The 12,587-nt window shown below is 45.0% G+C and overlaps 5 protein-coding genes across 5 annotated transcripts; 3 read left to right on the forward strand and 2 right to left on the reverse strand.

Moving 5' to 3' along the window:
* Positions 1-4,040: 4,040 nt before the first annotated feature.
* LACBIDRAFT_303284 (uncharacterized protein) lies at positions 4,041-4,313 on the forward strand (the record flags this gene model as incomplete). Its single annotated transcript, XM_001883887.1, has 2 exons — positions 4,041-4,081; positions 4,133-4,313. The coding sequence occupies 2 exons, from the start codon at positions 4,041-4,043 to the stop codon at positions 4,311-4,313; spliced, it is 222 nt and encodes a 73-aa protein (XP_001883922.1).
* Positions 4,314-5,072: 759 nt separating this feature from the next.
* On the forward strand, positions 5,073-5,732 carry LACBIDRAFT_303285 (uncharacterized protein; the record flags this gene model as incomplete). The annotated part of the gene is made up of 3 exons (XM_001883888.1): positions 5,073-5,185; positions 5,233-5,621; positions 5,677-5,732. The coding sequence occupies 3 exons, from the start codon at positions 5,073-5,075 to the stop codon at positions 5,730-5,732; spliced, it is 558 nt and encodes a 185-aa protein (XP_001883923.1).
* A 1,091-nt stretch (positions 5,733-6,823) lies between these two features.
* On the reverse strand, positions 6,824-7,812 carry LACBIDRAFT_329799 (uncharacterized protein; the record flags this gene model as incomplete). Its single annotated transcript, XM_001884007.1, has 6 exons — positions 6,824-6,872; positions 6,993-7,072; positions 7,246-7,466; positions 7,523-7,526; positions 7,710-7,744; positions 7,788-7,812. 6 exons carry the CDS (start codon positions 7,810-7,812, stop codon positions 6,824-6,826), a joined length of 414 nt encoding a protein of 137 aa, XP_001884042.1.
* Positions 7,813-9,279: 1,467 nt separating this feature from the next.
* On the forward strand, positions 9,280-10,975 carry LACBIDRAFT_329800 (uncharacterized protein; the record flags this gene model as incomplete). Its single annotated transcript, XM_001883889.1, has 7 exons — positions 9,280-9,850; positions 9,899-10,127; positions 10,214-10,255; positions 10,401-10,425; positions 10,496-10,538; positions 10,633-10,646; positions 10,952-10,975. 7 exons carry the CDS (start codon positions 9,280-9,282, stop codon positions 10,973-10,975), a joined length of 948 nt encoding a protein of 315 aa, XP_001883924.1.
* Positions 10,976-11,461: 486 nt separating this feature from the next.
* LACBIDRAFT_303289 (uncharacterized protein) lies at positions 11,462-12,478 on the reverse strand (the record flags this gene model as incomplete). The annotated part of the gene is made up of 2 exons (XM_001884008.1): positions 11,462-11,473; positions 11,528-12,478. The coding sequence occupies 2 exons, from the start codon at positions 12,476-12,478 to the stop codon at positions 11,462-11,464; spliced, it is 963 nt and encodes a 320-aa protein (XP_001884043.1).
* Between the last annotated feature and the right edge of the window lie 109 nt (positions 12,479-12,587).

Here is a 12,587-nt window from a genome sequence, read left to right on the forward strand (position 1 = left end):
ATTTCCCTTTTGGGATGGAACCTGAAGTGGACCCTGAAGGCAGTGCCTGATGTTCTGTACACCATTTATATATATATTCAATTTTTCCGCTATTTTTCTGGCTATTTTTAGATATATTACCATATTTGGAACTGGACCCTGGACCCTGACAATGTTACCCAACATGATGATCAGCAATGAGCCCTAATTTTTCCTGATTTTATTGCTATTTAACATTTGGAAATGCACCCTGGACCCTGAAAGGTCAGCTGCTGCTAAAAATGAAATATTCATTGAAAGCGCCAGGTACACATATGAAAAGTGCAATGAAATCTCCTAGGAATAAGAATGAAATATCCATTGAAAGTGCCAGGCATCCAAATGAGAAGCACAATGAGATATCCTGGGTTTAGCAATGAAATATCCAATGAAAGCACCAGGTATATCTATGAAAAGTGCAATGAAATATCCTAGGAACAAGAATGAAATATCCTGGGGCTAACAATGAAATATCCAATGAAAGCGCCAGATATATATATGAAAACTCCAATGAAATGTCCTGGAGCTAAGAATGAAATATATATTGAAAGAGCCAGGTGTCCATATGAAAATCGCAATGAAATATCCTGGGGTTGAGAATGAAATATATATTGAAAGCACCAGGTATCCATATGAAAATCACAATGAAATATCCTAGAACAATGAGATATGCGATCTCATTGAACCTCTAGGCATTATACACATCGCCCTCCAGGCATATGTCTGGTTTTTATCATAAAAGTGTATACCACCCATCTCTTACCTGGTACAGTGAGAGGAACGTTAAGTTGTCTCACTGTCCAGGTTTGTACACATAAGGCCCGACTAAGACGTGGAGTCACATTCTAACACCCCCCCTTGACTGGCGTCTAGTCGGAGCATGTTGATCCATCGAGCGTGAAGAACGCGGTGGAGCGGTTTGGTTAATAGATCTGCAATATTTTCTTTGTTGGAGACGTGTATGACGTCGATTAACCGTTTGATGATACAGTCACGAATAAAATGTTCACGAATTGAGATGTGCTTCATTTTTGAGTGAGCGTGTGGGTCGTGAGTACAGGCAACTGTGCCTTGGTTGTCGCAAAATAAGGATGTCGGTTTGACCTGTGGAAAACCGAGTTCGGCGAATAAATTGCGAAACCACAAAACATTGCGTGCACAATGAGTAGTGGCGAGATACTCAGCTTCACAAGATGAAAGAGCGACAACCGCTTGTTGTTTTGAGCTCCAAGAAAGCGGGGATGCTCCCATCATGATCAGGAAACCAGAAACTGATTTGCGACTGTCTCCCATTCCCCAGTTGGAATCAGTAAGGGCTTTGAACAGTGGTTGCGATGTCTCTGAACCTCCAAGGGTAATACCATGAGACGTCGTACCTCGAAGATAGCGCAGAAGATGCTTTGCGGCAGCAATGTGCATAGGTCCATAGCTTGCCATGAATCTGGCGAGTTCCCGAACGGTGTACGCAATGTCAGGTCGAGTGCAGGTTGCTAGGTACATGCACTTCCCAACGACGGTTGTGTATGGGAAATCCTTTCCCTTTTGTATATCTTCAGGTGTTGCTGGTGACAGACGAGCACCTGGATCCATAGGTGTGGTGACAGAATTGCAGGCAGCATATCCGAAATCTCGTAGGATTGATTCGGTATAAGACTGTTGATGAAGTCGAACCAATTTCTTTGGGTGATTTTGTTCAATAGAACACCCAAGATGTAGCTTCGGTTCGCCGTTGTCTGTAATCTCGAATTGAGAAGCCAAAGCCAAAACAACAGCATCAGACTCCATTGTTGAACTTGAGGCAATGAGCATGTCGTCAACGCTTGTTGTGACAATTGAACGTTGACCATTATTTGTATGCTGGTACACACTCCAGTCGGATTCAGTCCGCTTGAATCCTATTAGTCCAAGACATGAGTCAAGCTCAAGATACCACTGTCGACCAGCCTGTTTCAAACCATACAGCCCTTTTAGAAGCCTCCAGAACCCTTCACCAGCAATGGTGGGCTTGCGCAAGTAGATTTCTTCGTCTAAGGGCGCATTAAGGAAGGCTGTCTTGATGTCGACTTGCCGTAAGATCATGTCATGGTCAGCGACGAGGGCCAATATAAAACGGATTGATTCCCATCAGGCGACGGGCGCAAAAGTATAGTGGAAATCTTGACCAGGAATCTGAGTGCATCCTTTTGCGACAAGACGAGCTTTGAATCTAGTGATAAGTCCCTCATGATCTCGTTTGATGTGAAGGACCCATTTTGATTCCACTGCTTTTCGGCCAGGAGGCAATTGATCAACTTCATCGTAGACCCCTTTCGCCTTTAGAGACTCAAGCTCTTCATGGATGGCAACAAGCCACTGTGTCCAGTAAATGGTTGACTGAGCTTCATGAACGGTCTGCGGATCTTTTGCATTTGGATCATCAATAGGATCTGTAAGTGCGGCACCCGCAAAGGCGACTTCGGCATGAATGAGAGACTGAATGAGCTCTGGAAACTCGCTAGTTTGGCACTCCAGCTCCAGCTCTTCATGATCGGAACGAAGGATGGAGTGCAGAATGTTCTCCTCCCCTCCATCATCCGAAGTCCGGACATGGTCAATAACGAAGCGTGCTGGCATGCGCCTTATGCGTGGAACATGACAGCTTGCGATAGGAGTGTCAATGTCCTTCATCTCAATGTCAATCCTGGTTAAACAGGTGAAGGTGAGAAGACAATAGGAGTAGGTTAACATACTCCTTATGCTCAGTGGCAGGGGTAAGCTCAGAGGCTGGGCTATCCATGTCAACATCCATCCTGGTTAAACAGGTGAACATGGTAGGATAATGAGAGTAAGTTAACATACTCGTTATGCTCAGTGGCGGGGTTAAGCTCGGAGGCTAGATTATGCTCTTTGGCAGTGGTATGCTCAGTGGCAGGAGTGGAGTCTTGCTCCAAAATGATACGGTCTTCCTTATCACAAAAGTGTGGCTCAACATCCATAGGGATATCATCCCATAGAATGTCAGAGATTGGGGGAGAGGGGAGAGACACAGGAAAACCATGAAATTCGACATCCCGACGTGAACGTATAGTCTTGGAGTTGGGAAACCAAATCAAATAGCCCCTTGCATCACGCGCATATCCCACAAAACGACCTTCCTCTCCCCGGGGTGTAATTTTGGTCAGATAATCTGAATTTGTTTTTCTGGCTGTGACAAGTGCACCAAAAGGCCTGAGATGAGACAAATCAGGTTTATGCTTGAACCAGCCTTCAAAGGGAGTTAATTTGGAGTCGAGGGCAGAGTGTGGTACGCAATTTTTGATGTGAGTGGCAGTGTGAGCACTCAAGGGCCAGAATCAAAAGGTAAGGCCACTGTCGACAAGCATGGCATGAGCCATGGATTCAATAATCTGGTTGGCTCGCTCAGCAACACCATTTTGTTGCGAAGCATCAGGGATGGTAAGTTCGTAAGTAATGCCATGTTCTTTGCAATAATCATGAAATTGACCTTGAGTTAATTCAGGTGCGTTGTCGACACGTAGAAAAATGATGGAGCAGCCGAGAAATTTTTCGGCAGCGACACGAAATTCGTGGAAACATTTGAGAGCATCAGACTTGAGTTTGAGGAAATAAATGGCTATATAACGGCAAAAATCATCAATAAAAGTGATAAAATATTTGAAACCTCCATATGCAGAGGGTAACGGTCCACATATGTCACAGTGGATGCGGAATAAAAGGCGAGTAGCATGATTGCTGGCCTTTCGAGGAAATTTGAGCCACTTAATGTTTGCAAGGGCACAAATGCGACAGTTCTCAACACGGACACTGTCAACTGGAAGGCCGACCATTGTATGACATAGCCCTTTAACGTCTATGTGGCCCATTAGATGATGGTAAAACCCTGCTTCTGAACTTCAGCAGAATCGGCACCAGGCCCAAAGAGTGAATCAACAGATGGCATCATTGTGGCAATCAGGTCCGGGGGTGGCTGTGGTTCATCACCTGGTTCAACTGTTTCGACATCCATCTTGTACAAGTCCTTTATGATTGAGCCAGTTGCAAAAGGAACATCGACGGCATTGAAGTAAGTGATTTTCCCCTTTCCAGTTTGTGTATTGACCCCCTTTTGATCTAGTCTGGAACTGGAGAGGGGGTTGCAACGTGCTGTTGGAATATGCAGAACATTCGACACTGAAAAGTTTCGCGTTAACCCATCATACGTTGATTTCAAAATGATCTTCCCTTTTCCGACAGCTTGGGTGGTCAGGCTTGTCCCAAAACCATGTACTGCCAAAGGGGACTCGAATGTGGCATAATTGTGAAAGAGTTCATGTTTGTGAAATATATGGCAAGAAGCTCCAGTGTCATGGTGAATGGAGTCATTCTGGTCAACGGTGGCATTGCATATAATTGCGTTGACTTTGATTTCTTCATCAATTGTGATCTCATCACCTTCTTCATCAGGTAGTGTCGACATAGATATGAAATCGTCCACCACTGTGCTGATGATGTTGTCGACATCTTCATCTGCATCGTCTGCATAGTCAGCTAAGCCAGAGAAATGTTGGCTGAGCTTTCCTTCTAGGGCACTCTTCCGACAAGCAGCAATTCTTGCTTCAGGTGAGAGGTGGATGTCCCTCTTGCCACGAAAATTCTCAGGATATTTCCCAGCCTTTCCCCCTCCATAAGAGAAGCAGTCAGCTTTGACATAGCCAATTGGAGTCTCATAGTAAGCATTCTCGCAGATTTTATGTGGTCCAGATCGTTGTTGGTTATCATAGGGAGCAGGACGTTTGGTTTGTCGTTGGATGGCCTTGTCTAGTTTGCGGTTGTTCTGATTTGAAGATCCAGCAGCATATGAGCTTGGGACAACACTGTCTCCTCCATCAGGAACCTTCCTCTTGGTGACAAGGGCATTGATGGATACGATTGAAGGCGCAATTTTCATTTCAACTTCTTCATGCTTCAAGCATTGAAGAACAACAGCCAATGAAACAGGCCTTCCCATAATTTCGCCTTGACGAACTTTATCTCGAAGAGAATCACGGCAGTATCGCCACTCATCAGACTGCGACATGAGGGTGACAATATGCTTGGCGAATTTGGTGTCAGGCATCATGAGAGGATCGGCATCCCGCAGTTTTTGGTACAACTGGACCATCACCTGTCTCCAGCGAACAGGATCATCGTGAGTTCCGCATTCATATCCGATGATTTGCTGTTTGATAGTTATAGCCGTCAATGTGTTTGCTGGTTCATATTCGTTCTTCAAGGTTATCCAGGCATCGTGTGCAGACTTGCAATCACGAACGACATACAGCCTTTCAACTGGAACGGCTTTGACTATGATGGCGTGAGCCCTCTTGTCAGCAAGAAGCCAAGCTTCAGCATCCCTCTTTGCATTCTCAACCACAACCTCGTTCCCAGGAATGGTGACAGTGACAGTAGCTCCCGCATTGTCGAGACCTTGAACCTGCTGACTCTGCCTGAGTACAGGTATGACTGGTGGATTATAGTCCGGGCCATCGACATATTTCCAGTATCCAGCAGCATCAAGCTCAAGCTGAGACTTCTGCTTGAACTCGTTGAAATTGTTCGTCCCATCCTCTTCTTCCTTGATAGGGGTAAGCTTTATCCCTTTCCATTCTTTCTCCTTATTGACAGAGCTTTGATTGGCAGACATTCTGAGTTTCCGAGTGCAGGCAGTTGAAGAGAATCACGATAGCGAGGACTGAGAGAGGTTGTTTCAAAATCGGCAGAGGACGTAGTGCGCGTTTAGAAACACTCGGGGCCCATAACCTGTTAAATATATATATATGAAAGCTGGTACAGTGAGAGGAACGTTAAGTTACGATACAAATACACTAGATGATTTGACTTCTTACCTGGTACAGTGAGAGGAACGTTAAGTTGTCTCACTGTCCAGGTTTGTACACATAAGGCCCGACTAAGACGTGGAGTCACATTCTAACAAGTTATTAACAAGCAAATGGATTCCTGGCTGAGTTTAGATGTCATAGAACCATCCAAGAGTCTTTGGGGAGCGCCGGTCTTTATTGCGTATAGGAACAGTAAACCACGCATGGTAATTGACCTCAGACGTCTTAACGAAAGAGTCATACCTGACGAGTTCCCTCTCCCAAGACAGGACGAAATTCTACAGTCCTTAGAGGGAAGTCAGTATTTGTCAACCTTGGACGCACTCGCCGGATTTACGCAACTTAGCATAGCTCCGGAAGATCGCAAGAAGTTAGCATTTCGTTGTCATCGAGGATTATTCCAGTTCAAGAGAATGCCTTTCGGATATCGAAACGGGCCCGCAGTCTTTCAACGAGTTATGCAGAGAGTTCTCGCCCCCTATTTGTGGATTTTTGCGCTAATCTATATAGATGACATCGTAATTTTCTCTAAATCTTTCGAAGAACATTGTTTGCACGTAGAAAAGGTATTAGAGGCAATTAAGTCAGCAGAAATAACGCTTTCTCCCTCCAAGTGCCACTTCGGCTATCAATCAATAATGCTATTAGGACAGAAAGTATCTCGGTTAGGACTCTCTACGCATAAGGAAAAGGTAGACGCCATAATACAATTGGAAAGCCCAAGAAACGTACATGACCTGCAAATGTTTCTAGGAATGATGGTTTACTTTTCATCTTATGTCCCCTTTTACGCTTGGATCGCACACCCTTTGTTTCAACTCCTTAAGAAGGAAAATAAATGGGCTTGGGGCAAGGAAGAACAAACAGCTTATGAGTTATGCAAACAAGTCCTCACGGAAGCACCGGTAAGGGCTCATGCAATACCAGGACTGCCGTACCAAATTTATTCAGACGCCTGTGATTTCGCCGTGGCCGCGATCCTTCAACAAGTCCAACCTATAAAGGTAGGAGATCTCAAGGGGACTAAGATCTATGAGAAACTGGAAAGAGCATTTAAGAAAGGTGAACCAGTGCTGACTTTAGTCACTAGTCTTGATAAGGAAGGAACGGACGTACCCCCAGTTGGCAAATGGGAAAGGAATTTTGACGACACGACGGTACACGTTGAGCGTGTAGTTGCCTACTGGTCTCGTGTACTACAATCGGCTGAAAGGAATTATTTGCCCACTGAAAGAGAAGCGTTAGCCTTGAAGGAAGGGTTAATCAAATTTCAGCCGTACCTGGAGGGCAACAGAATTTTTGCGATAACAGACCACGCTGCCTTGACGTGGAGTAAGACATTTCAGAATGTCAACCGAAGACTACTTACGTGGGGTTTGATATTTGCAGCATTCCCCAACATGAAGATCGTACATCGGGCCGGACGCGTACATTCAAATGTTGACCCCATTTCCCGACTAAGGCGACGACAACCTAGCCAAGAAGGGCCTGCAAATGTGGATGTCACGTCGCTCAGCCTAAAGTTGAATGAGGACCCATTAAGGAACATGTTCAACGAATTGGGACCACAGTTCGAGGAAAAATTACTAACTGTAGCTTCAAATTTCATGAATTCGGAATTAAGAACGATAGAAGAAACGACATACGTACCTGTGAAATTACAAGTTGGAGAATCAGAAGAAGTGGAAACCCTGCAACCAACGTCACGAAGTTATTCCACTTTGGTAGGAATTGATCCAAACGAAATAACCAGGTGGAAACTAGCGTACGATGAAGATCCGCATTTCAAATCAGTATTGAAAGCGATAAGAGAAGACGAGGACCATAACGTACCTTTTCCGCAATATCACTATTCCGATAATGGACTCCTATATTTCGAAGATAGCATGGGAAACACGAGGATGTGCGTACCAAAGGAGTTGAGGAACGAAATCATGTCTGAAAGTCACGACATCATTTCGGAATCTGCGCACGGTGGTTATTTCAAAACATACAATTGGATAAGTGCAACATACTATTGGCCGCGAATGTCTAGGGAGATCAAGAACTTCGTTAACACCTGCGACGTATGTCAGAAGACAAAGCCAAGACGACACGCACCCATGGGGTTGTTGCAACCGATACCGATCCCCTCTCAACCATTCGAAGTCGTTTCGATGGATTTCATACCTGAACTTCTATTGTCAAGCGGGTTTGACAATATTTTGGTCATCGTTGACAAACTCACGAAGTACGCTATCTTCATTCCAACCACTGTTAAAATTAACGAAGTTGAAACAGCGAAGTTGTTTTTCAAGCATATCATTACCAAATTCGGAATACCCCGCCAAATTATTTCCGACAGAGACACGTGTTGGCGAGGAGATTTTTGGAAAGAAATCTGTCGTTTAATGGGGATGAAACGATCCCTGACGACGTCATACCATCCACAAGCGGATGGACAGACGGAAGTAATGAATCAGGGCCTCGAGATCTCGATCCGCGCGTACATCGGCCCTGAACGAAATGATTGGAGTGATTTATTAGACGTGCTCGCTCTTTCGTACAACTCTTCACCACATACTGCAACCGGATTCGCGCCAGCTTACCTCTTGCGAGGCTACCATCCAATAACAGGAATGACCTTGCTAAAGAGCCCGGAACCGATAGGAAGAGGAGAAACACTCGAAGACCACCCAAGACATGAGGTGCTTGATGAAAGGGCCCTACATATGACAGAAGTGTTTGAGGCTGAGCGAGGAAAGGCACGGGATGCCTTACTTCTGGGTCAGATTTTCCAGAGAAAGAACTACAATAAGGATAGACTGACTTGGGAGTTTCAGGAAGGGGACAAGGTCGTGATCAATCGGAAGAATTTGGGTCTTCTCGGCGATGAGAAGGGATGAGGTAACAAGCTTCTAACGAAATACGAAGGACCATTTGAGATTCTTCAAAAGCTGAGTCCTGTCTCTTACCGGCTTCGTATGCCAGCCTCATTCGGGATGCACCCAATACTCAATATAGAACACTTAGAACGATATCAAGAATCCCCTGAAACATTCGGGGAGAGGCCTAAAATTAGGATGAAGCGAATGGATTTTGAGGAACTACCTGAGTATCAGGTGGAACACATCGTGGCGGAATCGTGGCGCAAAGGAAGGAACGGTAAGCGGATACCCATTTATCGAGTACGCTATACAGATTATGGACCGGAAGCGGACACCTGGGAGCCAAGACAGAACTTGAAGAATGCGCCAGCTATTTTGGGGGAATGGATTAACAACAAGGCATCGAGATCCAGAAGGATAAAACAGGCAAAATGAATGAACAGAAAACTTATTTAAACCGTATGTCTGCATCTTTTCTTTATTCAAAACTTTCATCTCTTCTTTCAACTATTCATCACCACTTCGCTGTTCAAATCATGCAGACTATTGAAACTTATACGCCCTCTTTGCCAAACCTCCATTTAACTCCCTTCCAATCCATCAACACCGTCGCTGACGACGTCAACCCACTCTACTACCGCTTAACCACCGACAACTTCATCGTCCTCACTCTCCCTTCCGGCCAACTTTTGTATGCACTCGACCCCGCCACCGGTACTTCCTTGTGGTGGGCACTACGTCGCATAGCTCGAGTCATAACTCGCGCAGCCATCCATTCCATCGCCATCGACCCATTCGTACCCGTCACGCAACGCGGATATATTCCTCAGTTTCAGTTTGACCGTATCTCTATGCAGCGCCCGGCGGTTCTGTCCACGTTGAGCCCCGACTGCATGAATCCGCTTTACGGATATACCTCACGAGAAAATATTCAAGCATGGTTTACCGACTTCCAGAACATGGGGAGGCAGGCTATCCAGTGGATTCGGGCGGCACGCTATCAGTCAGCACACTTAAGACTTCATTCGGGTTGGAACTGGGACGTTCTTCCCCAGGACAGTGCGAGACTGGAATTTCCTGACCGCTATTTGATCAAAGGACCCGATGGTACGCAGTCCAGAATTATATTTTCACATGGACTGACGAAAATAATAGCACGCATCGACTCCAACTCCTATTCTGTCCCCTCCATCTGCAGCTCTTCGGCTAGCGATTCCTCCAGCGAGGTTAGCAGCTTTACGTTCGACGAAGACATTATTATGGGAGGTATCGATGACGACGATAGGAGCCTCGTCCTACATCCTTTACTCTCAGCCTATGCGAAACACTATACCGATTACGATGTCTTTAGCAAGGAACCTCTAATCGACAACGGTTACGTCGAGTGAGGAGCTGGAGATCTTACGCCATACGCTCACATGTTATCCCCACTCAACTCTACCGCATTCCCAATTCTCTCGCTCCCAGCAGGTCGCGACTAGCAGGTAATTCGAATCTCAAGGACAGGGGGGGGTATGTTAGGGTACTCTGATTATTACTAGTCTCGTTATCCTTTCATTCTCACCACCAGATAACTTCATCAATGTTCCATCTCTTCTTTGTATTATCTGACTAGTTTCTATTTAGTTGTATTCTGTTGCACTATCTCTTTAGATAGTTGTATTCCGTTGCGATTGTACTTAGTGTGTTTGAACGCGCTCAAACACGACTTGTATTCGCGCGTCATGCGCTTTGTATATGTTAGGATTACAGGTTTTGTTAGGAATGCAAGTCGAACCAAACAGTTTTGAGTCAGGTAAATGTTTGGTAAGCGATCCGAAGGAACGTTGTAGTAGGAATATGAAGGATCTAGATACTTCTACGTTACATTCTACTTGTATTTAAATTAGGTGAAATGCAAGAAGTAAGTTTCATACTTACTTTTATCCCAACTTGATTTGACTTAAGTTCTTCGAACTAAGCAGCATCCCTTGAGTAAATTGATAAGGCTAAGCGCTATCAATTCACTCTGATCGACCGTCAAGGCTACACGCTGACGTTACGATCAATCAAGTGACGCTGTCATCGGACACTCGACGGACACTCAAGACTCTCTACGCTTTTAGGAATACTCGCCCTCTACGTGTTGTATTTACATACAACGCATTTGACTCTCTCGCTTAGGTAACGTTGTCTAAATATGATTAACTGCTAACTTTGTATTCATAGGAATACACCAACGCAGAGTCGTAAACTCTAACAATGTTGAGGATCCCTCAATGTATGGCATTGACTGGGAGGTCGCCGATGATCCCACATTGATGAATCATCTATTGACGGAAAATCCACAAGACTGGGTTGAGGAGAATCCCTTCATTGCGAGTACTGGTCCACCAACTTTCTCACACGTTCCATGTGAATCACCCAACTGTCCTCTTTCTCCAGAACAGGTGAACATGTTGGACACTATGCTAGCGATGCGAGTAAATATTCACTCAAGAAGTATGGAGATACGACGCCTTGTTTGGCTTGAGGCTGCCAATATATGCAGACATTTTCTCACCCACACAGAACAACCTTTCCTACCTACTGCTTAATAACACTAAGGAAGTCATCAGCTACCTTTATTTATATATTCTTTCGTATAGCAAGATGTTAAATCAAAATTGTATTGATCTGTAAAAATCATCCTCTCCTCCTAAACATAACTACACTAACAATACTGATCGGAAAAAGAGTCTACTGAATTTTCTGTATTGAATTGTCAATCAACTGTTGTCAGAATTATAAAAATTAAATGCATACCATAATTGTTGCAATGGTCTTCTTCAACTCCTCTGGATCTGATGAAAAGGGAAAAGGAAAAGCCAGTTGATCCATCTTATTCTTTCCTGAGATCCAATGTTCTTCTGGTAGGTCAATTGATGCGGCCATTTTATCCAGGCTAGATACTTTTCCCTCTACAAGGCGTGACTCCCACCGTACCACTTTGCAGAGAAGATGCTCGACAAAAATGGGACTGAATCCGAGAATTTTCTTGTCGTCCTCTGTAAGGAATTGGTGAAGATGGTTGTAAATGATCATGTATGCAGACTGAACGGATCCAAGGTCAGGGCAGATGAAACCCAAGTGCTGAAGACCTCTGTACGCCCCCAGTGTTCCGTGATCATATATCCAGTCTGCGACCTCTACAGATGCCGGCATCTTTGCCAACCCCAGAAATACTAGACTATTTACCAGTTGGAAGACTGTAAGCCCAGCTTTGAATCCCAGCAAGTTGAGAGCAGTCATCATATCCATGGTGCTTGTCCAAGACTTACGATCACCTTGATGCGTGGCCAGATCCTTGTTGACAAGATCACCCAGCCATGCAACCCAAGTGGTCTGCACTTCCTCTGCAAAATACGGCCCAAACTTATCCTCAAGTGTGTAAGTTATACCATGTGCATTCGTTGGCGTGATGTTAAGATAATTGCTCGGCTGGCCCCAGATTGTATCGTCATAAACGGGGACTTTTCCTCTCTTATCACCGCCAGAGGCAGGACCATGGAGTGATATGTCCACTATGTTATCCTTGTGCACTGGCCAAAATAAGGCCAGCATTGTGTCAAGGTCATTCTGAAAAAAGCCACCAGAAGCTGACACGATGTCCAAAAACTTTTTGGTGCCGTGTCCTTGACCGGTCCCCATCCATGAGAGTAGATTGGAGAGACCTTTTGGGGCCATAAGTTTCGAACCAGGTAGATGTTCCTGCATCAGAAGAGCAGTGCATGAGTATTGTCTGACAGGATCTGTCTGATCTCGGTTGTGCTCTCTCTTGCTGTTCTGGGATGCATGCCGTCCCTCTAGCACCCTCTGCAAAATA

This window comes from Laccaria bicolor, genomic scaffold (assembly GCF_000143565.1).
Source record: "Laccaria bicolor S238N-H82 LACBIscaffold_23 genomic scaffold, whole genome shotgun sequence".
NCBI classification, from domain to species: Eukaryota; Fungi; Basidiomycota; class Agaricomycetes; order Agaricales; family Hydnangiaceae; genus Laccaria; species Laccaria bicolor.